The sequence below is a fragment of the Artibeus jamaicensis genome, unplaced genomic scaffold (genome assembly GCF_021234435.1).
Source record: "Artibeus jamaicensis isolate MK-2021 breed Jamaican fruit bat unplaced genomic scaffold, CSHL_Jam_final contig_585, whole genome shotgun sequence".
NCBI lineage: Eukaryota > Metazoa > Chordata > Mammalia > Chiroptera > Phyllostomidae > Artibeus > Artibeus jamaicensis.
This window is the reverse complement of record NW_026521894.1, coordinates 14,786,792-14,812,981: the sequence shown is the minus strand read 5'-3', so window position 1 is coordinate 14,812,981 and position 26,190 is coordinate 14,786,792. Positions and strand designations below refer to the sequence as shown.

General features: G+C 36.8%; 1 protein-coding gene across 2 annotated transcripts in view; it reads left to right on the top strand.

Moving 5' to 3' along the window:
• MAML2 (mastermind like transcriptional coactivator 2) overlaps positions 1-8,632 on the top strand; it is a 350,749-nt gene extending 342,117 nt beyond the window's left edge. For both annotated transcript variants that reach the window (XM_037163441.2, XM_037163440.2), the window contains 2 exons: positions 753-864; positions 6,114-8,632. In XM_037163441.2, coding sequence (XP_037019336.2) covers positions 753-864; positions 6,114-7,129 — 1,128 coding nt within the window. In that variant the 3' untranslated portion in view covers positions 7,130-8,632. The remainder of the gene's footprint in view (positions 1-752; positions 865-6,113) is intronic.
• The last annotated feature ends 17,558 nt before the right edge of the window (positions 8,633-26,190 follow it).

Here is a 26,190-nt window from a genome sequence, read left to right as displayed (position 1 = left end):
CTGTACACAGGGTGGGGCAAAAGTAGGTTGATAGTGAGTACATGAGACATAATTTATTCTTGTATTATTAATTATTAATTGTAGTATATTTCCACATAAATAACTGTAAACCTACTTTTGCCACACCCTCTATAGGTGCCAAAGCACATCAGGTATGCTACAAAATAAAACCAGAGCCCTGGCCAAGTGGCTTAGTTGGAGCATCTTCCTGTTCACCAAAAGGTTGCAGGTTTGATCTCCAGTCCAGGAACATACCTGGGGTGAGGGCTTGATCCCCTGCCAGGGCACATGCAGAACCCAATGGATCAATGACCTTTCTCTCTGTCTCTTTCTCTCTGTATCTCTCTCTCTGTCTCTCTCTCTCTCTTCCCCCTTTCTCTTTCCCTCCCTCCCTTCTCTCTCTAAAATCAATAAACATATCCTTGGGTAAAGATTAAAAAAAAACTAGAACTGTACAGTCAAAAATCATACAAATTTAGTTCTCATTAAAACTTAATTGCAAAATAAAGAAAATTAGAGTAATTGCTAGACCCAACACATATGTTGAACATTAGGGAAAGTAGAAATTACACTTCCATGCAGAACGATTATTGACACAGAAAGGAGAGACTACTAAATAAGGCCCATGAATCACAAGTATGGCTGTAAGATCGTTCTTATATTCTTTTTTGAATAACAGTCTATAAATTTTTACAAGTGAGAAGGTAATAGTATATATATAATAATTCAATGTTTTCATTTGTGTTTTCAAGGAGAAAATTGCTCCACAGGATCAGATAAACAGACATTTGACAAGGCCGCCCCCAGATTACAAAGACCAAAGAAGAAATGTGGGTAACATGCAACCGACTGCTCAGTATTCTGGTAAGTGTTCTCAAAAATTAATAGAAATTATAATTGTGGAAAGAAAAAAACTGTTTAGTTTTTGATATTTCCTCTTTTCCGCATCTCATTTTTAATTGTAACATCTTTCTTAGACTCCTTCACTACCTCCCATATAACTTTCAGATCAAGACCAAATTTGAATATTTTTAGTTTTCATATCATTTCTTGCTTAATCTTGTCCCATATTCACGTATTTCACTGCTCTCCATACTACCTCTGAGAGTTCAAAAAAATCTTCGATATTTTCTAACTACTGGGTTCAACCATTCTCCTCCTAATGACATGTCTTGATGCATATAAGGTAAGTAGACATCTCTCTGAGTCATATCTCTAACTTGCTCAGAGCCCAAACTTTTTGTCTCCACCTTTGGACTCATGTACCTAACACAGATAGTCCTGCCACCAAGAAATAACTAAAGAGCAAGATGAGCCCTGGCTAGTGTGGCTCAGTTGGTTGGAGCACTGTCCCATATAACAAAAGGTTGCGGGTTCAATCCCTTGTCAGGGCACACACCTAGGTTGCAGTCAGGGTACAAATGGGAGGCAACCAATCAATGTTTCTCACATGACATGTCTGTGTGAGAAACACACACATTAAAGGAACTTCTTAATAGAGCTCCCTATATCACAAAGCACCACCCCTAAAATCTCTCCTCTCACTCTCTGAACTCCAAAAGAGCTCTCCCAAACAGAGCTTTCTCCTATTCACCATCTATTCAAGTTCCTTCTGACCAGAATTCACTCCATTTTCTCATGTAAATTAAGCTTGTCCTGGAATTTCCCAAATTCCTTCCTTCCTTCCTTCCTTCCTTCCTTCCTTCCTTCCTTCCTTCCTTCCTTCCTTTCTTTCTTTCTTTTTTAACTTTTTTTATTATGCCATTACATTTGTTCTATTTCCCTCCTTTCATTCCCCTCCACCCCACACACCCCTCCCCCACCATTCCCCCCATTAGTTCATGAACACGTGTCTCAAGTTCTTTAGATTCTATATTTCCCCTACTATTCTTACCCTCTCCCTATCTATTTTCTATCTACTGTCTATGCTACTTATTTTCTGTACCTTCTCCCCCCTTCTCCCACTCCCCTGTTGCTAACCCTCCATGTGATCTTCATTTCTATGGTTCACTCCTGATCTAGCTGTCCTCTTAATTTGCTTTTGTTTTAGGTGTGGTTGTTAATAACTGTGAGTTTGCTGTCCTTTCACTGTTCATCTTTTTTATCTTCTTTTTCTTAGGTAAGTCCCTTTAACATTTCATATAGTAAGGGCTTGGTGATGATGAACTCCTTTAACTTGACCTTATCTGAGAAGCACTTTTTCTGTCCTTCTATTCTAAATGAAAACTTTTCTGGATAGAGGAGCAACCTTGGTTGTAGGTCTTTGGATTTCATGAATTGGAATACTTCTTTCCAGCTCCTTCTTGCCTGTAAGGTCTCTTTTGAGAAATCCGCTGACAGTCTGATGGGAACTCCTTTGTAGGTGACTGTCCCCTTATCTCTTGCTGCTTCTAGAATTCTCTCTTTCATTTTAATCTTGGCTAATGTAATGATGATATGCCTTGGTATGTTCCTTCTTGGGTCCAACTTCTTTGGGACTCTGAGCTTCCTGGATTTCCTGGAAGTCTATTTTCTCTGCCAGATTGGGGAAATTCTCCCTTATTATTTGTTCAAATAAGTGTTCCACTCGTGGGTGTTCCTCTTCCCCTTCTGGTACCCCTATAATTCGGATGTTGGAGCGTTTAAAGATGTCCTGGAGGTTCCTAAGACTCTCCTCATTTTTTTGAATTCTTGTTTCTTCATCCTTTTCTGTTTGGTCATTTTTTCCTTCTTTTTGGTCCACTCCTTTGATTTGAGTCCCAGTTTCCTTTCCATTACTATTGGTTTCCTGTGCATTTCCATTCATTTCAATTAGTTTGGCCTTCATATATTTCTCTAATTTGTGACTAAAATCAACCAGTTCTCTGAGCATCCTGATAGCCAGTGTTTTGAACTGTGCATCTGAAAGTTTAGCTATTTCTTCATCGCTTAGATTTATCAGCTCTGGGGTTTGAGTTGTTCTTGAACCCAAGTTCTTTATGCTTTACCTATTACCTTCGTCTGTTCAGGAAGCCGTGAAGAAGAGTGTCTGGAGACAGAGGGGCTGTGAACACGCCTGTTTGTTAATTTTTCTGGTCCTGTTATAAATATATTGTTCAGATTTGTGTCTGAATTTTTTCAAATGCACTAGATTGCCTCTCTCCACTAAAATTAGGAATGGAATATATGTATTCCCCTCCCTAAGATTACTTTGCCTCAGGTTAGAAACAGGGTTCTCTAGATGTTCCTGCCCTCAAAAGGGTTGAAAGAGAAGACAGGGTTTATTTCAATGTGGTTTCTAATACAACAGCCTATCAGGGGTTTTATGGGAAGCTACCTTTGAAATTGTATACAAAGTTCAAGGTGGGTGTTTGGACTTTTCTTTCCCTTTCACATAAAAGGGAATCCCAAAGGGTGGTAGTCTGAGGCTAGTTTGGTGGCACTACCATGTTACCAGGGATCCAGGCTTCTTTTATCTTTCTGCCCCACCATTGTTAGCATGTAGCTTCTATTCTAAGGCTTGCTGGGTCCACCATACCTGCAGCTTTCACATCCATATTCCAGATAGAAAGATGGAAGAAGGAAAAAAAATAACACAACCTCCAAAATGAATCAGACTCCCTGTATTTAAAAAAAAAACAAAACTTTTTAAAGTAACATTGGTTAATAATGTTACATAAATTTTAGGTGTACAACAATATTTGATATCTGTACACCTTATCATGTGCTCACCATCAAAAGTCGAGTTTCCTTCTGTTACCATGTATTTGACCCCCTTGACCTAGTTCACTCACCGCTCCTCCCCAGCTCTCTTTCTCTCTGATAACTACCAACTTGTTATCTTTATCCGTGAGTTTGTTTTTGTTTTCTTAGTACATGTTACTTTTTGGTGTTATATTCTACATATGGGTAAAATCATATGGTTTTTGTCTTTTTCCATTGACTTATTTCACTTAGATCCATTCCTTTTGTGACAAATGGCAATATTTCATCTTTATTTATGGCTAAGTATTATTCCATTGTATATATACTGGGTGGAGCGAAAGTAAGTTTACAGTTGAAAATATGTAAAACAGGGTTTATTCTTATATTATTTATTAATTATTGTATTATTTTTCATTTAAACAACTGAAAACTACTTTTGCCAAACCCTGTATATATACCACACTTTATACATTTGTCCATCAATGGACACGTAGGTTACTTCTGCATCTTGGCTGTTATAAACAATGCTGCAGTGAACATGAATCAAATTTCCTTTTAAAAGTAGGTTTCCTGGACTCTCACCTAATAACTTCTATCTTTAGCCCGAATTTATTTATATGGATCTGTCCCCCACCCTTTACTTCCCCTCAACCATCAACAAGAAAGTTTGGAAAATGTGGATTTTCAGCTGGAAACTTACTACAAAGTCAAGGCTCTGTTTCTAAGAAAAACAGGGAAGCTGGATATTTAGTCGGCACCTAGAAGTGTCTTCCACAGTGCGTATGGGCATTTTCCTCAGGGAGAGTCCTCAGCATCCCACTGCTGATCCCCGAGTGGGTAAGAATCACTGCTCTAGAGTGTGGTACTTCCAAGTCTTCTGAGAATGAAATAAACAACAAGCAGAACACCAACTCTTTTTATCATTTTTATCTTAATGTCAATAAAATAATAATCATTTTGCCCAAATGTTAATATCAGAAGTGATGTCTGAAAAGCACCCGGAACAATTTCTATCATATAGTATGAGTTTTGAAATATTAATTGTGAATAATATTTTGTGATATTTATGGAAATTATCTGTACTCTGGTTGTTTAAAAACACTGCTGTCCTTATAAACCTTCTCAAGGCATATTATTAAAATAGAGAGCAGCACCCAGAGGGAGTGATTGTCTCAACCTTTAAAATTTTTCCATAGCATTTTCATAGTGTAACGTCTGTTCTCATGAAACTTTTAGGTACCAAGATGATGTTGCTTGACCTCATTAGCAGACTGTGGACTCTGAGTTATTGTTCAGGAATCTCCCACCCAACTCTGATCCCTCTTCATCAAACACTTTTTGCCCTACACAATTCACAGCCCCATGCTAAGTCTGGAGACACAAAGAATACTGCTCCTGCCTTCAAGGGGTATATCATCTAATTGGAGACATATTTTAAAACACACAGTAAAGCCAGCAGCCTGTCGTGTTGTGTACTATGCTAGCTATCCACGAGCAGTAGGGGACGTCCTAGGGTTGTGACTGCAGCTATGCTGTCCTCATACTCTGCCATCCTAATATCTGTATGTGTGTCTAGTTCTCTGTTTCTCAGTATCTGATTCTCTGGAGGGAGAGTACTCTAAAAGAGTGTCTTTCTCCAACTTATATCTTTGTTTCACTCTCTCATTCATTCATTCATTCATTAGATTTCAGTTAAATACCTACTTTGCACCATCCACTAGACTTGGAGAATGTGCGAGTGGACAAAACAGGCAAAAATTCTTACCCCATGGAATTTATCATCCAGCATGTACTTAAAAAAAAATCTTTCAGCATCTTACTTTTGCTGCTCAAGATGTCTTCCCATGATGACTTTAATCTCCCCAAGCCAGGGAGATTTCAATGTGTTAATTAATTACTATCTGATGTGTGGAGCCTCTCTATTCAGCAACGTATTATAGGAAGGCCCCACATCCTTTCACTTATGGACAGGCATCAACATAGCTGGCAGGCCCTCAGAGGCTCCGTAGATTGCCCAATCCAAAAGGCTAAGTGCTAAATGAAAACTTTAAAGAGAAAATGCTACTGGAGAGAGGAGGCTGGAATATCAGGGAAAGTTTAATGAAGCACCGTGGCCTGAACCTTAAAGAAAAGATAGAGCTTAGTGAGGCTCATGGTGTATGGATTACAATGCAATAGTAACTGTACCTCCTGGAGCAGAAGGCTTTCCATATGGAAATAGCCACTGAAGCACTGTTACATTGAATTCCAGATGTTTAAAGAGATAGGAAGTTACCCTTTGGAAACAGGAGCCACTTGGGGCAGCTTCTTGAATAAGGATGATTCAGATGAAGAATTGGTGATTTTCAAGGCCGGACATGTGTCCTTAATAACTTATTGCAAAGTGCTAAAAAAAAAAAGAAGAGATAACCTACTGCTATGCGCTAATATAATTGTCTTCTTTTTCTTAGGTGGCTCGTCAACCGTGAGTTTAAACTCTAACCAGACTTTGGCAAACCCAGCTTCAACACATAGCATTTTAACTCCAAATTCCAGCCTCATGTCTACTTCCCATGGAACGAGAATGCCATCGTTATCCACAGCAGTTCAGAACATAGGGATGTATGGAAGCATGCCTTGCAACCAACCTGGCACATACAGCATCTCTTCAGGAATGAATCAGTTGACCCAGCAGAGGAATCCAAACCAATTGATAACAAATCAGAACAACCCTCTAATGCCGCGGCCACCTAACTTAGGGCCAAGTAGTAATAATAATGTGGCCGCTTTTGGAGCTGGTCCTGTTGGCAATTCACCACAACTGAGACCAAATTTAACCCATACTATGGCAAGCATGCCAGCACAGAGAACGTCAAATGTAATGATCACATCCAACACAACAGCACCCAACTGGGCCTCCCAAGAAGCAGCAACCAAACAGCAGGAAGCCCTGAAGTCCACAGGAGTCCGCTTCCCCACAGGTGCACCTGCAGCCTATACTCCAAACCAGTCGTTGCAACAAGCAGTGGGTAGCCAACAATTTTCCCAGAGGGCAGTGGCTCCTCCTAACCAGATAACACCAGCAGTGCAAATGAGACCCATAAACCAAATGGGCCCGACATTGAATGGACAAACCATAGGCTCACTCAGAAGTCTGAATCTCAGACCCAGTCAGCTAAGCACACAGATTTTACCCAGTTTGAACCAGTCAGGAACGGGGTTGAGTCAGTCAAGGACAGGCATAAGCCAGCCACCATCTCTGACACCTGGCAGTTTTCCTTCACCCAACCAAAGTTCAAGGGCTTTTCAAGGAACTGACCATGGCAATGACTTAGCTTTTGACTTTCTCAACCAACAGACTGATAACATGGGCCCTGCCCTAAACAGTGATGCTGATTTCATTGATTCTTTATTGAAGACAGAGCCTGGTAATGATGACTGGATGAAAGACATCAATCTTGATGAAATCTTGGGGAACAACTCCTAAAGGAGAAAAAGGAGACAATTCACCAACTCCGAGCACTAAAAGGCAGTATTTTACAAGGACTCCGGAAAGGCTAACTGTTGACTTTTAGTAGGACTACCTGAAGATACCATGGCTTAAAAGTGGAAAGCAGAAAGTAACTATGGTAATGAACATTTTGGTCCAAAATGCCCGTTTTAAATCTCAAACCTGAAAGGAAAACCTTGGGATCACTTTTCCCTGTCTAAACTCCGGACACAGTATCCAACTTATCCAAACAGAACTGTGATGTTGATGTGTAATTAGCTGTGTAAAATAGGCTCCCCAAGCTCCTTTTCTCCCTGAAAGAAAAGTAATACAACTTTTAGCTTGTTTAAACTCCATGTCATGCAGAGGTATTAGTTCCAATTAACAAGCAATGAATTCCTTAATTTGTTCTCATAGATACGTGTGGTTTCATCTTTCCACTTTATCTTTTCATTTAGTTTTCCCAAAACTCCCTAGATTGAAATGTTACAGGTTCGTTTGGAGTAACCAAACACTGTCTAAGTAAAGAAAAGCTGGAGAAACTAGAGGACATCTAGTGAATTGTTGAACATCTTCTCCAGATTCACCGCTCACTTTTTCCGTTTTCCCACCTACCCTCTACTTCAGTAAGATGCTGTATTTAGTGATGAGACATGAATGCAGAGCTGCCCACAACCAATTTCCATGTTTATTTCCAAGTCTTAGTTGCAATAACAACTTGTCTAAGTCAAACTGAAATATTACTGCACATATGTCTGGATCAGATTTCACTATTTAAAAAAGAAAGCACCCCATTGGACATTGCTATCAAGGAGCTTTATTTGGCCACAAATAACATGGGGTGTTGTGTATTATAATGGTCCCTGCTGGTTAGTTCCCGAGCTGAGTGAAATTGGGTCTGGTCGTCCCTGATTATTTTGATGACTAGAGACTGATTGGTAAGAAAAGAAAGTTTGGAGGTCAAAACTGAGGTTAGAAGGTATCATGTTTCGGTTGAAGACAAGAAGCAAAAGATCAGACCAGGGATGGCGGGTATGGGTGGGTGCAAGTCTACTTCGTAAGCTTTGAAGGAAAGCGTAATTGAGAGATAAAATAATCTGTCCTTATTTGGACATATTGTATGGGTAAATAGCTACATGGCGTGTGATCTGTTAGTAGCAGCAGTCTATTCATTCTTCTGTCCCTAAAGTGATGAATCATTGCCACGTGCTAAATGGACCCTTTGTATGCAGGTTTTCTCCCCCAGGGTTCGGCACTGTATCACAGAAAGAGTTGGTGAGTCATGTAGCCTCGGTGCCCACAAACAGATCAGCTGTAGCATGGGGAAACTGTGTGCTGATTTGAGATGGATGCAAAATATCACTATCATTTTCCTCATTACAGAGGAACACAGGTTAGCTTCAGCTTTTCAGTTACAGGTGTATACTCACATATTCAAGTATCAAATGTAATTTAACTGAAGTCGTTTAATAACTAAATCTTTAAGTATCTGTTCTTAAACACATTTTGGCAGTTCTGAAGAACTCTCTCCTAATCTTTAAAATGTCTAGAAGCACTCTTTTTTACACAATACCAACATCAGTGGCCCAGAATCTTTTCTGTGCTAGGTTGTAAATATGAATAAATTACTTGTTTTGTAAACTTTTGTAAAGAATATTTTGGTAGAAATACTTAAAACATATTCTTTGGGTTATATTTATACTTATGTGAAATAAATATACTATCAAAAGGTTATATTTTATACAAAAAGTAAATTGTTACCTTTTGTATGCTAACATACAAAGTTTTGTATAATATGATGGTTTATTTTTAGCTCTACACTTAATCCATAGGTGGTCAAGTGGAAACTCTTAAAAACTATCAAGAAGCTTGTTAGACAAATTTATATTCTGAAACCTCAGTAAGAAAGCATTCCAGGTTTCAAGCCTTCCTTTTTTTTTTTAATTGTTCTGAAATTCTTTTTTAAACCCATAGTTCTTGTGTCTTGTTTGATTATTCTGCTGTGCACATTGTATCAGTCCTTGTTGCATGTGGTCCTACTGTGTGTTTTCCCATTTTTATAGAACAGTGTTTTCTCCATGCAAAAATGTAAGGAAAAAGTATGTACATACAAACACTTTTACTTTACAGCTCCTCCGTGTTACTGTGTATATCTGCCAGCACTTCCCAGTCACACGCCCATGGTTCAGCTCATTTTTACCCTAACATAAATAGTTCGTTTTGTAGTAGTTATCAACTTTAAGAGATAAAGCAATCAAAATGTTTGGATTTTCTTCTATCTTAATGTGAATTTTATAATTGATGTCTATTTATTCAGCTATTCATTAAAATACAGGATTCTTTGGAAAAAATGGTGTAGTCTATAGTTTCTGTTTGTTGGCAGCCTATTACCAAAGATGACGTAGTTTTCCTGAAAGCTGAGATAATGACAATTTGATAGACATATGTAGCGAAAACTTTGTGATTTATAACATAAAAGCTATTGGAATATGATCTCTCATTTACAGAAATACCGGGCTTCTTGTTGGCATTATATCTCATTCTGACAATATTATAAAAGGGGTAGAAGTAATGTTCCTTTTTTAATTCAAAGACTAGAAAACAGTTTAAGCAAATAATTCATTCTTGGCTTTGTGTTAAGCCCAATGAAAATAAATAACTCTGCTGTAAGTGAATGCACTAATATACTTGCATTACTGTAACTGTACCCATAAGTGTAAAGATTTCAACTTGTAAAACGAGTATTTTGTATCATGTGTAATTTTAAGTGTTAAAAAATAGTTTTAAAAAATTCAAAAGTAGTTCTCTTGTATGAAATCATAATCTCAAATGTTGTTGCTACATCACAGAAATTTCTGAGAACTATTAATAGTGAACTATTAATGGGCAAATTTATTTTCTAGGAAGTTTCTAACACTAGTGAAATACTGACTTGTCTCATTTTAACGTTCTTTAGTTCGTCAGAACGTTTGTATTAAGATCCTATATACACAGCACCTTCTAAGAAATGGAGAAAAACTGCCTAATTCTCAGGCATGATGGGCCTTTGTGTGGCCTCCTGTGTAGCGCCTAGTCAGACAGGCCGAGTAACAATGGGCCAGGTCAACACAGCCTCACTGAGCATCGTTATTCAGTTCTTCCTGAGAGTTACAGAGGTTGAAAGAAAGATGGGACTTTGAAGGGAGGTGCAGGGAACATTCTAACCAAATTTTCTTGTTCTGCTGTTGAACTGTATTGCCAGGGTTCCATTGTCTCTTTCCCCACTGCCAAAAAGATGTATGACATTATCCTTTTTATTAGCATTATTAATGGAGCAATAATAAAAATGGATATTTATATAGTCACTGTATAATGACTCTGAAAGTTGGATAGTAACCAAATAAAATCAATAAATACCTACTAATAAAGAGAAAGAAATATGTAATTCTAAAATTATCTGTGAACTTCATCTGGTACCCATGGAGGTAGACCTGAGAAAGGGAATGAGAAAATAATAACGCAAAACGAGAGAGAACAGTTTAGTTCCCTCCTACTCTGTGGTTGCCAGAGGCAGTACAAATTCTTAAATGCTTTCTCCACTATTTCCATTTTATATCTCAGTAACCATGTTTCCTCACCCAAAAATAAGGATTTGGAGCTAAAATAGCTGTACATTCTTTTCTTACTCTAAAACTCTGCAACTGATTTTTTTTCTGAAACTAAGTGAAAAATTAACCAAAAAGCACTCAATGCCATCAGTTTTGGCATAAGGAAACGAGTGTTCACTTACCCTTTTGAGAAGTTTCACATTGGCAGCCAACTTTATTTTACAAAGTGGTCATCTCCATAAAAATTAAGTTATATGAAAATTGAGGTTCCTATAAATAGGCCAAAATTAGACTTAAACAGAAAGGCAATGCTGACATAGGTGCTCACTGACTTAATACAAATCAAGGGCTAAAGAACAAAAGCTTGTATGGGACATTAAACAGTTATTTCCCTGTGAGATCACAGAATTTCATAACGAAAATATTTGCTTACTTTCAGTAGTGTATTCCATTGGTTACACATTAGTGAACTTTTGTGAGTTGTACATGGCAATGTAGCCTCTTTTAAATATGCTTCTTAAATTCCTGTAATGGACAAAGTACATGCACTGCCCTAGTATCAACTTCATTGGCAACTATAACGTTGCCAAAACAGGACATGATGGGAATTAAGAAAACATATTGACCATAGGTTTTTGTTGTTTAATTTATTGATTTTTTTAGAGAGAGAGAGGAAAGCAGGGGTAGGGAGAGAGAGAGAAACATCAATTTGTTGTGCCACTTATTTATGCATTCATTGGTTGCTCCTTGTATAGGCCCTGATAGGGGATCAAACCTGCTACCTTGACATATAGAGATGGTGCTGTAACCAATGAGCAAGCTACCTGGCTGGGAGGCCATAGATACTTTAAAACCAAATGCTGTTGTCCCTGATCTGCATGCAGTAATATTAAAAGGGGGATTTTGTTTGTTTATATATCATAAATAGTATTTTAAGTTTCCTTTTCACCAAATTTAAGTCATCTTTAGCCCTAAGATATGCATAAATATGCAGATACTTTTTATAATACTGTTCAGCAAAATAGAGGAAGAGAGAAAGAATAATATATAAAAGCATAAATATATAAAAGCTTTTTATGGGGTTCTTTCAGCAAAAGAAAGGAAAGGGGGAAGGGAAAAAGAAGAAAGGAAGAAAAACATATCTCAAAGTAGGCTTAGAGAAAGGAATTTACTTGTTAACATAGCTCAAAAGTTGAGAAGCCAGTTCTGGGTTTTGTTTGCCACTGCTGAATCCAGCAGGTCAACAATGTTATCAGGTATTGGGGGTTTTTTCTGTCTCTCACCTTTGCTTCCTTGTGTCTTGACTATATCCAGCCCGAACAATAGTGAATACTTCCCTTTCAAAAGTTACAACTTTGCATCTTACAGGCTTTGATTAGGACTTGTGCCCATCCTTGACAATCATTGTTGCCAGGGAGGCATACTGTTCCAACTGGCCAGGCTTGAGTTAACTGCCTATCCCTAGAGGAAGGGTTAGTGTTAATACCACAATACCATGTGGACTGAGTGGGAAAGAGGTGATTTCCTAAAGGAAAATTAAGTTGCTATCATCGGAAAGAAAGGGGAGGAAGGAGGAAGGAGAGAAAGCAAGAGTGAGAGCAAGAGTGAGAGAGACAGAGAAAGGTTCTCCAGAAAGGAAGGCAGGAAGGAAGAACACAAATATCTACTATCCTTTTCTAGCTTCTCTGATTCCACACATACCTTTTTTTCTTATTTTCAATTTCAAAACCTCACTATAATCCAATCATACCTCTTCTCCCTAAGGAGGCAATCCAACTCTCATTTACTTACTATATCCACCTCCTATTCCAACCCTTCTAGGTGAGGTGAACTCTCTTCTGCCAGGTCAAGATGACCCAGCAATTGAAGCCCAAAGGATATTTATTCATCCTAAGTGTCCAGGTGGAAAAAGAACAGAATAATAGTAACAAAGAATTCTGTTTGGAAGAGAAACTGACATGTAAGTCATGTCCTTCTGAACAAGAGTAAAGACTATTCTACCTCTGAACATTCAAACCAATGATCTGGGGAGGAGCATTAAAAACTCCCTTTTCCCAGGATGCTTGCCCACTGCACACTGTACAATGGAAATAATCACCCCTTCCCCAGGGAGTATATTATATTAGGTGTTGGGAAAAAAAACAGGGAATCAGACTTTTCTCAAGTCCCAGACATATCTCCTGCTGTGATTCCCATCTGTTTGACTTAGTGTGCAATAACTTGAGCTTACAACTGAAAATTCAATTTTTCAAAAAGTATCACTGACATATAGTCAGGGAAACAAAAACCACTTCAAAAAGTCCAAGTGTCAGAGAGACTTAATGCAAGGAGTTGGTCACACAGGTGATGAATGAGCCAAGAGGTCAAATAGGGGTTGGTGAGGCCATCTTCAGATGAGGAAAAGCAGGAAATCACTCAACTCCCAGGATGAAAGGAGAAAAAGACCAGAGGTCAGGAACACCAGGCAGGTGCTGCGACCTTGTTTGGTCTGTTTGGTAAGGGCCTGATCTAGTGAGGAGTTTTCAGTTGCTAATGACAGAGGAAGAGAAGGAATACCCCTCCTGTCTTCTTCCACTCTCCAGGCAATGCGTCTCATCGGCTAAACTCAACTGGACCTCACTCACCCAGAAGGCTGGGAGCATAGCCTGGCACATTACAGACCAGACCAGAAAGGGGCAAGAAATAAATCTGCCAGTAAACAGGCCCACACTTGACACAACATGCTGCTGCACTCAGCCATCTTCGATTGCTGATTTAGAGCAAAGAGCAGCTTTCTTCATAAAGCCTAATCTTCTTCCTTCTCTACTTTCAATTACATCAATTGCAGTCTAGATGTGTCTATCTATTTTAGAATGGTATCTATTAGGAAATTTAAGCAGCGAGTGTTTGACTCCTCAACTAATGGTTTTAAAAACTTTAAAATATATATTTCATTAACTCTTGGAAACACATGTTTTTCAAATTTCTTATCTGTAAAATTAGGTTTTCATTTACAATTGACGAGAAGAGAGAGCATTATATTATTCTGTAATTGTCAGCATTTTATTTTCCTTCTTAGTTGTATGTAGATTAATGATGTACAATCAGAAGCATCTGAGACTACATGATCACCTCCTGTGAAGAGTGGTCTGCGGCAGGAAATCCTAACCTAGTGCAGCAATCTAACAATGCTATCAGGTACCCAGGCTGTTTCCATCGTTCATTTCTGCCATGAAGAAGCATAGAACTCCTCTTAATTCTTGTTGCCTGCTGTGACAAAATAGTTACCTCAGCCTCATGCATATGTTCCTAGTTGAAAAAGAAAAAGAAAACATTGTGAAGGGCAAAAAATGTTGTCTATAGCAAATCTTTCCCTTTTCATTTGGGGAAAGTTATCCTACCAGAGACTTGTAACTACATCATTTGCCATGACTATGTCTATGGCCTTTCAGATCTTTAAGAGAGGCAAGGGGCCAAGTACTTAAAGTTACAGTCTCTAAAGTAGATGACAAGAGAGCAGTTGATCAGAAATGATGGTAAGTAAATGTATAAAGACAAGCATAAGAATTATAAACATAGATTTAAAAAGTTGATTATCTTTGAGGGAATATAGACAAATGTGAAGGTATACAAAAGGGAGTAAAATTATGTTATTTTCTAAGCTGGATGGAGATTATATGGTTGTTATATTTTGAATTGTCTTTTTGCATATCTGAAATAGATTATTAGAAATGAATAAAAAGGCTAAGATAAATTACACATAAGTAAACAAAGCATCCTCAGTGAGACAGTATAAAAAACAGCAAAAGACCCACAAAAGATTCACATAGTAGAAATAACACACATATAAGTTTAAAATTATTAAAGAAATAAAAACAAACTTAGAAATATCAGCACAAATTAGATAAAGAATAAACATTCCTTTTAAACATATTCATAATAATTGCTAATGTTATATGCCATAAAATAGCCTTATTAAATTTCACAAGATGAGTATTATACAGATCACATTCAACATTCACAATTCACTTAGTAGAAATAAAATTTTAAAATAGCCTTTACATGTTTTTTTAAAAACCATCTAAACAACTCATGGGTTGATGAAAAACTGTAACAAAATATACAATATATAATTAAATAATAATAGAATATGTATGCTGGACTTCTGCCAAGATGGAGGCATAGGTGGAAACATTGTGCCTTCTCACACAACCAATTTTAAAGACAATAAAGTTTTAGTAACAAAAAACACAGCCAAAACACAAAAAAATTGAACTATACAGAAGTCTGACAACAATGAACCCTTCAGCCAGACCAGTAAGAGGGACAGAGCCAGCAGTGGAGCAGGGTTGGGCAGGAAGGATCCCCCGACCAAGGTGCACAGGCAGCCATGGGCAGATCCCAGGTGTGGGGTAGCAATGAGCGGACCCAGTGAGAGCACAAGGTGGCAGGCTGACCACAGTCACACATTTGTGTGCAGATAAACCAGCAAAGGAGAGAGCAGTGAGACAGATGGAACAGGCCCCAGCAGCGGGAAGCAGCAGAGAGATACTGCTATTGCCCCTCTTTGACCCCGCCCCCACATAGAGTGTCACAACCCAGCAACCTGGGTGGCCCCGCCCTGGTGAACACCTAAGGCTATGCTCCTCATTCATAACAGGCACGAACAGACCAAAACATGGCTCAAGAAGAACTCAAAGCCCCAGAGCCAATAACTCTAAGTGACCAAGAAATAGCCAAACTTTCAGATGCACAGTTCAAAACACTGGCTATCAGGATGCTCACAGAACTGGTTGATTTCAGTCACAAATTAGAGGAACAAATGAAGGCTAAACTAATTGAAATGAAGGAGAATGCACAGGAAACTAATAGTGATGGAAAGGAAACTGGGACTCAAATCAATGGAGTGGACCAGAAGGAAGAAGAAAATGACCAAACAGAAAAATATGAAGAAACAAGAATTCAAAAAAATGAGGAGAGGCTTAGGAACCTCCAGGACATCTTTAAACGGTCCAACATCCGAATTATAGGGGTACCAGAAGGGGAAGAGAAAGAGCAAGTGGAAAAGTTATTTGAACAAATAATAAAGAACTTCCCCAATATGGCAAAGGAAATAGACTTCCAGGAAATCCAGGAAGCTCAGAGAGTCCCAAAGAAGTTGGACCCAAGAAGGAACACACCAAGGCATATCATAATTATATTAGCCAAGATTAAAATGAAGGAGAGAATCCTAGAAGCAGCAAGAGATAAGGAGACAGTCACCTACAAAGGAGTTCCCATCAGACTGTCAGCTAATTTCTCAAAAGAGACCTTGCAGGCAAGAAGGGGCTGGAAAGAAGTATTCCAAGTCATGAAATTCAAAGACCTACATCCAAGATTGCTCTACCCAGCAAAGCTTTCATTTAGAATGGAAGGACAGATAAAGTGCTTCCCAGATAAGATCAAATGCAAGGAGTTCATCATCACCAAGCCCTTACTATATGAAATGTTAAAGGGACTTACCTAAGAAAAAGAAGATAAAAAAGATGAACAGAGAAAGGATAGCAAACTCACAGTTATTAACAACCACACCTAAAACAAAAGCAAGCTAAGAGGACAGCTAGATCAAGAGTGAAACCATAGAAATGAAGATCACATGGAGGGTTAGCAACAAGGGAGCGGGAGGAGGAGAAGGGGGGAGAAGGTACAGAGAATAACTAGCATAGACAGTAGATAGAAAATAGATGGGGGGGCAAGAATGGTATGGGAAATATAGAATCTAAAGAACTTGTGACACATGGACATGAACTAAAGGGGGGGAATGTAGGTGGGAGAGGGTGTGCAGGGTGGAGGGGAATGAAGGGGGGAAATGGGACAACTGTAACAGCATAACCAATAAAATATATTTTAAAAAACGAATTAATCCAAAATGGATAAAATACTCAAATGGTAGACCAAAAACCACAAAAATTTTGGAAGGAAACATAGGCAGCAAAATCTTTGACATTGCTCACAGCAATATTTTATTGGATATATCTCCCCAAGCAAGGGAAACAAAAGAAAAAATAAACAAGTAGTACTATATCAAACTAAAAACTTTTTGCACAGTAAAGTCAATCACCAACAAAATAAAAAGACAGCCCACAGAATGGGAGAATATATTTGATGATACATCTGATAAGGGGTTAATATCCAAAATTTATAAAGTACTTACAAAACACAACACCAAAAATAACAAGCAACACATTTAAAAAATGGGCAAAGGCCCTGGCTGGTGTAGCTCAGTGGATTGAGTGCGGGCCTGTGAACCACACAATCGCAGTTTAATTCCCAGTCAGGGCACGGGCCTGGGTTGCAGGCCCATTCCCACTAGGGGACTCACAAGAGGCAACCATACATTGATATTTCTCTCCTTCTCTCCTTCCCTTCTTCTCTAAAGATAAATAAATTAAATATTTTTTAAAATTCTAAGAAATATGAAAAAATAAATTAAAAATAAAAAAATTAAAAATGGGCAAAGGACCTGAATAGACGCTCCTCTGAGGGGAACATACAGATGGCCAATAGACACATCAAAAGATGCTCAAAACTCACTAATCATCAGTGAAACGCAAGTTAAAACCACAATGAAATATCACCTCACACTTGTCAGAATGGCCATCATCAATAAATCAAAAAACAGTAAGTGCTGGCAAAGATGTGGAAAAAAGGGAACTCTTTTGCACTGTTGGTGGGAATGCAGACTGGTGTAGCCACTGTGGAAAGCAGTATAGATATCTCAAAAAATTAAAAGTGGATCTGCCTTTTGGCCCAGCAGTACCACTTCTGGGAATACATCTGAAGGAACCCAAAACACTAATTCAAAAGAACATAAGCACTCCTGTGTTCAATGCAGCATTATTTACAATGGTGAAGTTATGAAAGTGGCCCAAATGTCTATCAAAACATGAGTGGATAAAATAACTACAGGACATTTACACCATGAAATTTTACTCAACCACATAATAGAAGAAAATTTTATCCTTTGCAACAGTATAGGTGAACCTGGAGAACATTATGCTAAGTGAAACAAGCCAGTTAGAGAAAGACAAATACCATATGATTTCACTCATATGTGGAATCTAACGAATAAACTGAACTAACAAGCAACACAGAGACAGACTCACAGATGGTAACAGATGACAGCTAGTGCGGGGGTGGTTAAGGGGTGAAGGGATTAAGCAAAAAGGAAAAAGCACTCATGGTCTTGGACAACAGCGTGGTGATTGCTTGGGAGAGGGAGGTAAATAGGGACTAAATGGTAATGGAAAATAATAAAGATTATGTATTAAAAAGATTAAATCAAAAATATAAATAAAAATAAAGAACCTGCACAGAGTGATAACATTAAAGCAATTGGGATTGTTCAAAATTTTACTGTGAGGAAAACAACAGGACAAACAGCTTAGCAGAAGCATTTACTAAATAATCAAAGAACGTTAAGTCCAATCTTTTATGAATTTTTCTGGGAAATTTAAAAAATAACACTTTCCAACTCACTTTTTAAAATTTGGCATAACCTTGATACCAAAACAATACACGAATGGATGGTACATGATAGAAAAACTATAAACTAGGGACACTTGTGAACTTAGTTTTGAAAATCCTGTACCAAATTTTGCCAACACAACAGAGTAGTATATAAAAATCATAGTATATTATGACCTAGTTGGGTCTCTCCCAGGAATACAGGATGGTTTCATGTTTAAAAATTAATAGCAACATGACAAAGATGCTCACTATCATCACTCCTACTCAGTCTACTGTGTGAAATAAAACAAGAAAAAGAAATAAAATACAGAAAAATTGCCTAGAAAAAACCAAAGCAAACATGATTTGGATTGTCACAGATAAATATGATTATACATTTGGAAAACTCCAAAAGAATCCAACAAGTTTTATTGATACTTAATAAATACATAAAAGCGATTTTATATATCACCAACTCTTAAAAATTATATCCTTAAATACATATCATTCACCATGGCATCAAAATCATTAAGAATCTAGGATGTATATATTTGTACATATATAAAGCCCTACAAGAATAAGATTATCAAATTCTAATGAAAACTTTTCTTTAAATCACATAAATGGAAAATTAGAGTGATGCACTGCATAATGACCTTTTGGTCAATGGCAGACCTGATATCAGACTGTAGTCCCATAAGATTATGACAAAGCTGAAAATTTTCTATTACCTACTGACATTGTAGCTGTCTTAAAGTCATTGCTCAATGCATTAATCATGTGTGTGTGGTGATGCTGGTGTAAACAAACCTACTATGTTGTCTTATAAAAGAACTGTATATCACATTTCCACTTATCTTTTCTGTGTTTAGACATGTTAGATAAAAAAATAACTTACCATTGTGTTACAGTACCCTACAGTATTCAGTACAGTAACATGCTATAAAGGCAAATAGTCTAAGAGCAATTATGTGTGTAGCAGGCTACATCATATAGGTTTGTGTAATTGTACTCAATAATGTTCTCACAGCGATGAAATAGCCTAATGATGTACATATTTCTAAGAATGTATTCCCACTGTTAAGCAACAACGTGACTGTATACCATGTTCATGGACAGGAGATTGCATATTATGTCTTCAATTTTATTCTCTGCAGAGGAATTTGTAGGGTACCTCTTGGTACTTTCATGTTTAACCATACTAGTACATAGGCCATTGCAACAATGTAGTCTTGAAAAAGGCAAGGTAACCAAGGATTCAGTCCCCTCAAAGATGAACAACTAGGTCACACCACCAAAACAAGCATGCATGAGAATTTCTGACCAAGAGAAATCTACAGCAGGTAGATTTCTACAACAGGTAGAATTTCTGACCAAGAGAAATCTACAACGGGTAGAAATCTACAGCGGAGATAATGAATATCAGTGATAGCCTTCAGACCAACTACAGCCACAGGGACCGCACCTTATCCCACCTATTGTGCAGCCTTTTATTATTTTTCCCTTTTTCAAAGAACTGAAACTTGAAATTTAAAGAGTCAGTGACAGGAGAGAGTGAACATAGGGTAGGGCTTCAGTCGATTAGACTGATGCAAGGAGCACATTGTGACAGACCCAAAAAGTGCATCATGCATGTTCTGTCACTTGTCCTGGACAGCTCCTGTGCTTGACAGTGTCCTTGTCATACTCAACTCACCCACGGGACAAGCCATAAAAGGCAAGGAGTTAATGCCCCAGGGATGGCCTCCAACCAATTGAGGGTAAGAGTAGGTGGTTAATTATTCTAATTTCATCCCCACTTAGGGGCTAAATCTGACGTGTGTTTAACAATGTCTTTCAGAGTTCCCAGAAGGAATAAGTCCATAGTGATAACCTGCTCATTTACACACACTTTACTGGCTTTTCTTCTTTCTGAGTCTTACTTCCTCGCTCCCTCACAGCGCTTCCCAGGATCACCTCCTAAATATAAATGTAATACTTATACCCGAATCTTTGTCTTAGGATCTGTTTTGAGGGGAATTAATCTAAAACGAAGCCCAAATGTCCATCAAGAGTAAAATGAGTAAATTGAGGTGCTGTCATAAAATGGAAGGCTATGTCACAGTAAAAGGGAATAAGCTAAACACATCAACATAGTGTTGAGGGGAAGAAGGAAATCACAGAAAAATACCTAAACCTCTATTCCATTTACTTAAAATTTCTTAAAAGGCAAAACTGCAAATATTACTTAAAGATTACAGGAGAGCAGGACTCTAAACAAATGCAAGAAAGTGATTATCATAAAAGTCAGCCTATTGGATGCCTCTGGAAGGTGAACGAGAAAGAAATTTTAAGGTATTGGTAATGTTCTATTTCTTAACCTGGTTGTGAGTACACCAATGCTGATTATATTATTATACCTTAAATTATACATATCTGTTTTATTTACACGTTGTGTGTTTGATATATTTCACAGTAAATGATTTTTAAATACCATCAAATTAGGTACGTGAAAGACAGATGGATATCAGTCAATCAACCAATTGATCATTAAGTACCAGGATTTTGCATTTAGATTTCTTAGCAAGTGTTCTAAGTTTTCATTCTATTTTAATGAAACCAGAATTCGAAATCATAGAAGATGTACTATGTATGGGATTCATGCAAGAAGGACTTCAGAGACCCCCCTTTAGCAAAACCATACCAACAAGAAAGTGCTAACATCAAAAGATTTATGAACAAAGGCACTTTATAAGCTATAAATTAAAATGTTTAAATTTTATGTTTTAACTCAAAAAACTTATGTATATTTCTATGTTTATAGTGTATGTATACACATATATAATTCTTTTTAACCCAATTTTATTTTCTTCCTTCAATTAACTGACCAATGGCCACTTCTACTCACATCATACAAGAGAACATCTACTCCATTAAACATTAAGGAAACTAACTAAAGATTTTCATTTGTATAGGGCTTTATTTGGGAACTAATGGGGGCCAGGGTAGAATGGCACAGAAGTTATGTATGCTTGAAAAATTAGCTTGATCCTTAACATTTATTTTTGAGAAAAATATTTTCAAATATTAAGGAAGATTATCTCCAGTATGAATAAATATAACATAAATAATCTTCAAAGTAGTTTTACTCATTACTTATTCATATAGTAACTTGAAAACATCACTTTACAAAGCACTGAAGCAAAAATTAAATATAAATAGATAGATATATGAACCCCATTTATATATAATATATGTCACCATTTGTATATATCTGCCTTTCAACAATTACTAAAAAAATAGAAGATTATTCTACATCTGGTGTTTTGGATAAATTTAGCTAGGAATTTTTATTAATCTATGGAGTGATCAGAAGGTTTGCAGGATGTCTTAATCCTGCTCTGAGTGTGTTAAAGTAGATGTCTTTGTTCATTTAACAAAACCAAATGAGAGTGTTGTGAGGATTAGATTTTGACCACTCAATCCAAATGATTACTTTATCATGGAAAAATATTCTCCATCTCTTACCTAATCCAGAAAGTATATTCACAGACAAGTCACTATAGCTACACTTTAATACAGTTGCAAATATCAAAATTAAAGGTTATAAGAAGAAACACAGCTGTTAAAGGGCAGTGACTGAGTGAATTCAGTTCAGTTACATGTTTATGATGAGGTGGATTATTCAAGATTTTTTCCAAAAACTCATTTCAAAAACTTTCACGTTAGCATTTCAAAGCTAGTGGATAATATGTAAAAAAAAAAGTTTCACTTCTTTTAAATAGAGCTTGAAATAAATAATAGAGCTTGAAAGCTAAAAATGCAAAGGCTTATAAAATAATGGTACCAGGGAGTCCTGAATGTCAATTGTGTGCACAGATGTCTCAGTTGATGCATGAAATATAGCCATGTTTTATTATTTTTCTTTCCTGAAGACATTATTTGCACTTGTGCAGTGACATGAGCTCTCTTATAACACAGAGAAAAACTGATTAACTAAACAAATTGGGTAAAAATTTGGTTCTCCAAATTTTAAATTCTCTTAATGTGAGTTATTAAACATTGTTGCATATGTGTATTATTTGCTTTTATTTTTAAAAATTAAAACATGTCAAGATACATTTAACCTCAGAGAAGTATATTCAAACTACTTTAAGTTTCAAAGTTAAAACATGTAGTGCTCCATTAAAGAAGTCCAGGTTTAAAAAACAAGAAAATTCATATAATTCTATCATCATTTTCCCAAAGATAGGATACTTATTTTCCACTGTAATATAAAGTCAAAGATGACTTTATGAATATTTCCTATTAGTCCTTTAGTAACATATTAAATTCAAAGATTGTAGAGATTTTGTTAAAGACGTAGATTTCCCACCTCTCTCCAAATACAGTTTTTTCCTTTTTTAAATTTTTTAAATTTAATTATTGTTCAAGTACAGTTTTCTGTCTTTTACTCCTATCCCAGCCTCCCAGTGCTCCCCACCTCCCTCCCATTTCCACCCCCCTTAGTTGTTGTTCATGTGTCCTTTATACTCGTTCCTGTAAATCCTTCCCCTTTTCCCCCTGAAATTCCCTCCCCTCTTCCCTCTGGTAGCTGTCCCCCTGTTCTCTATTTCAGTGTCTTTGTTTTTATTTGGCTTGCTTGTTTGTTTTGTTGTTTAGCTTCCTATTAAAGGTGAGATCATATGGTATTTGTCTTTCAACACCTGGCTTATTTCACTCAGCATAATGCTTCCCAGTTCCATCCATGCTTTTTCTTGAAACCATGCTTCCTAAAGTGTATTTCATGAACTATGACTAGTTAGGGGCTTTGCAACACACAAACAAAGGATTTTCATTGTCATATTAGGTTAGAAAGTATTAAAATGCATTCTTTGAGAAAAATAAGAGGAATTTTTCTCTAGAAAACAAAACTCTTATTTTTAAAATTGGAATTTCCTACATTTATTTTACTTTTTTCACACAACCCCAAATGATATCCTATAGTATGGTTAGGCAAATGCTGTCCTATATAATTTAACCTAAGAATACATTCTGGCTGCCCTTTAAAAAATTCACTTCTACAAAATGCAAATATTGATGTATGTGTGTTTGCAATAAGAATACTTTGCACATTGTAGTTAATAAAAGCGTAACATTTTACTGATTTTGTTTAAGTTCAGCACCAGTTTTTCCAAATAGATTCAATTAATTTGTTTGCTTTGTTTGACTAAAGTAGTAAGGCTAAAGAAGCTTGAGGAGCACTGTCTCACACTCTGCGGGGTACTTTTCAGAAAATAATGATTTCAAGAAACTAAAGTGTTCAGGTGAGAGGGCCAGTGAGGGAAATGACTCAACTTTTGCTGTTTCAGAAGAAAGAATTTGGAGAAGCATGCTTTGATAGCTATAGGTTAGAAGGGCTGCATTTGAGGCTTAAGGCATAAAATAGGGTAAGGGAATATTTATTGCTCTGTGTTCCGAGGGTATTAGTCTCAGAAATCTTTGAGGAAAACTTGGGAGAATAAGAGTGGGTGATATTTTCTAGATGTCTACTTTTGTTTGAAACCTCTAATTACCTTTATAACTGTTAGTGCTGATCTATCCCCTGTTTGACTTACATAGCTTTTATTTCTCTATGAGCTCTACCTAAAATCATACACGGGTGGTATTCATACCATGTCTGCCTGTTTTATTATTTTTACTATCTCATCTCTTAGTCCTCTTGTTGTAATTATTTTGCTGCATATATCAATAATTCTTAAGCCTTTTTTCCATTTTATTTTCCTGTATCCCATTTTATCATTAAATTGTATTGCTTAATCTCCACTTTTACATTTTTCTTTTATGCTGCTTAATAAACATTTAAAAATTTATTTTAGTTTGTGTTACCTTTTTATTGAGTGCATTATATTTTATTTCTTAATACTTTCTGCTCTTGAAATTTATTAAACATCAAGCAACTATTGTAGGGGAGAAAGCTGCTTATTCATATAAACAAGAAATCAAACATTCAACTATATGATCATCAGAGTACTTTAAGAGAAAGGCATTGACATACTGATAACTCTGTTGCAATGACCCTCTTTCCTTTCTTCATCTGATTCACACATCTCAAGTTTACATATCATCTCCTTCAGGAAGCCTCCTCTATCTAGTTCCCTAAATTGAGGTAATTGTCCTTCTTCAATGCCCCCGAAGGACCCTGTACTTATTTCTAATTGTGTCATCTATTTGGCAGGGGAGAGCAGTCTTATGGTTGGCATATTTATTTCCACTTTTAAAATAATACTTCTCTTGTCATTCATATTTTATGAACTATTTTCCCCAATTGTTTGTCTTTATTGCATTTCCCCTTAACCATTTATCCCCCTTATATCCCACCCTGCAGTCACCACACTGTTGTCCATGTCCACAAGTTCTTTTTCCTGTTTGCTCATTCTACTACCCACTAACCCTCCAGCCCAGAGCTGTCAGCTTGCTCTCTATGTGTGAGTCCGTCTCTATCTTACCTGTTAGCTCAGTTTGTTCATTAGATTCCACATGAGTGGAATCATGGTATTTGTCTTTCCCTGACTGACTTGTTTCACTTAGCATAATGTTCTCCAGGTCCACCCATGCTGTTGGAAAGGATAAAATTCTTTTCTTCATTATGGCTGAGGAGTATTCCATTGCGTAAGTGTTTCATGTTTGTTTTACCCACTCATCTATTGATGGACACTTGGGCTGCTTTCATATCTTGGTGATTATAAGCAATGCTGCAATGAAGATAGGGGTGCTTGTGATCTTTAAAATTAGTGTTTTAGGTTTCTTTGGAGATATATATATATATCAGAAGTGGCATCACTGGGTCAAAAGGCAGATCCATTTTTTATTTTTTGAGATATCTCTATACTGCTTTCCATAGTGGCTGCACCAAACTGCATTACCATCAACAGTGCAAAAGGGTTCCTCTTCTTCCACATCCTTGCCAGCTCTTGTTTTTTTGATTTATTGATGATGGCTATTCTGACATATATGAGGTGATATCTCATTGTGATTTTAACTTTCATTTCTCTGATATTAGTGAGTTTGAGCATCTTTTCATATGTCTATTGGCCATCTGTATGTCCTCCTTGGAGGAGTGTCTGTTCAGGTCCTTTGCTCATTTTTTAATTGGGTTGTTTTTTTGGTGTTGAGTTTTGTAAGTTATTTATAAATTTTGGATATTAACCCCTATCAGATGTATCATCAAATATATGCTCCCATTCTGTGGGGCTGTCTTTTTATTTCGTTGATGATTTCTTTTGCTGTGAAAAACTTTTTAGTTTGATGAAGTCCCACTTATTTACTTTTTCCTTTGTCTCCCTCATCTGAGGAAATAGATGACAAAAAATATTGCTGCAAGCAATGTTGGAGATTTTGCTGCCTATGTTTTCTTCTAGGATTTTAATGGCTTGGAGTCTACCATTTAAGTCTTTAATCCATTTTGAATTTATTCTTGTGTGTAGTGTAAGAAGGTGGTCTAGTTTCATTTTTCTGCATGTAACTGTCCAATTATCCCAACACCACTCATTGAATAAAGTATCTTTAGCACATTGTATGTACTTGCATTCTCTGTCAAATATTAATTGACTTTAAAAGTGTGGGTTTATTTCTTGGTTCTCTATTCTTTCTGTTCCATTGATCTATGTGTCTATTTTTATGCCAGTACTATGCTGTTTTGATTACTATAGCCTTATAGAATAGTTTGATATTAGGTAGTATGATTCCTCCAACCTTGTTCTTCTTTCTCAAGATCACTGTCACTGTGTGGGATCTTTCATGGTTTCATCTAAATTTTTGAAATATATATTCTAGTTCTGTGACATACAACCTTGGTATCTCGATAGGAATTGCTTTGAATCTGTAGATTGCTTTGGATAGTATGGACATTCTAAAGATGTTAAATTTTCCTATCCATAAACACAGTGTGTGCTTCCATTTATTTGTATCTTCTTCAATTTCTTTTTTCAGTGTCTTACAATTTTCCAAGTAGAGGTCTTTTATATCCCTTATTTTGTAAATTAT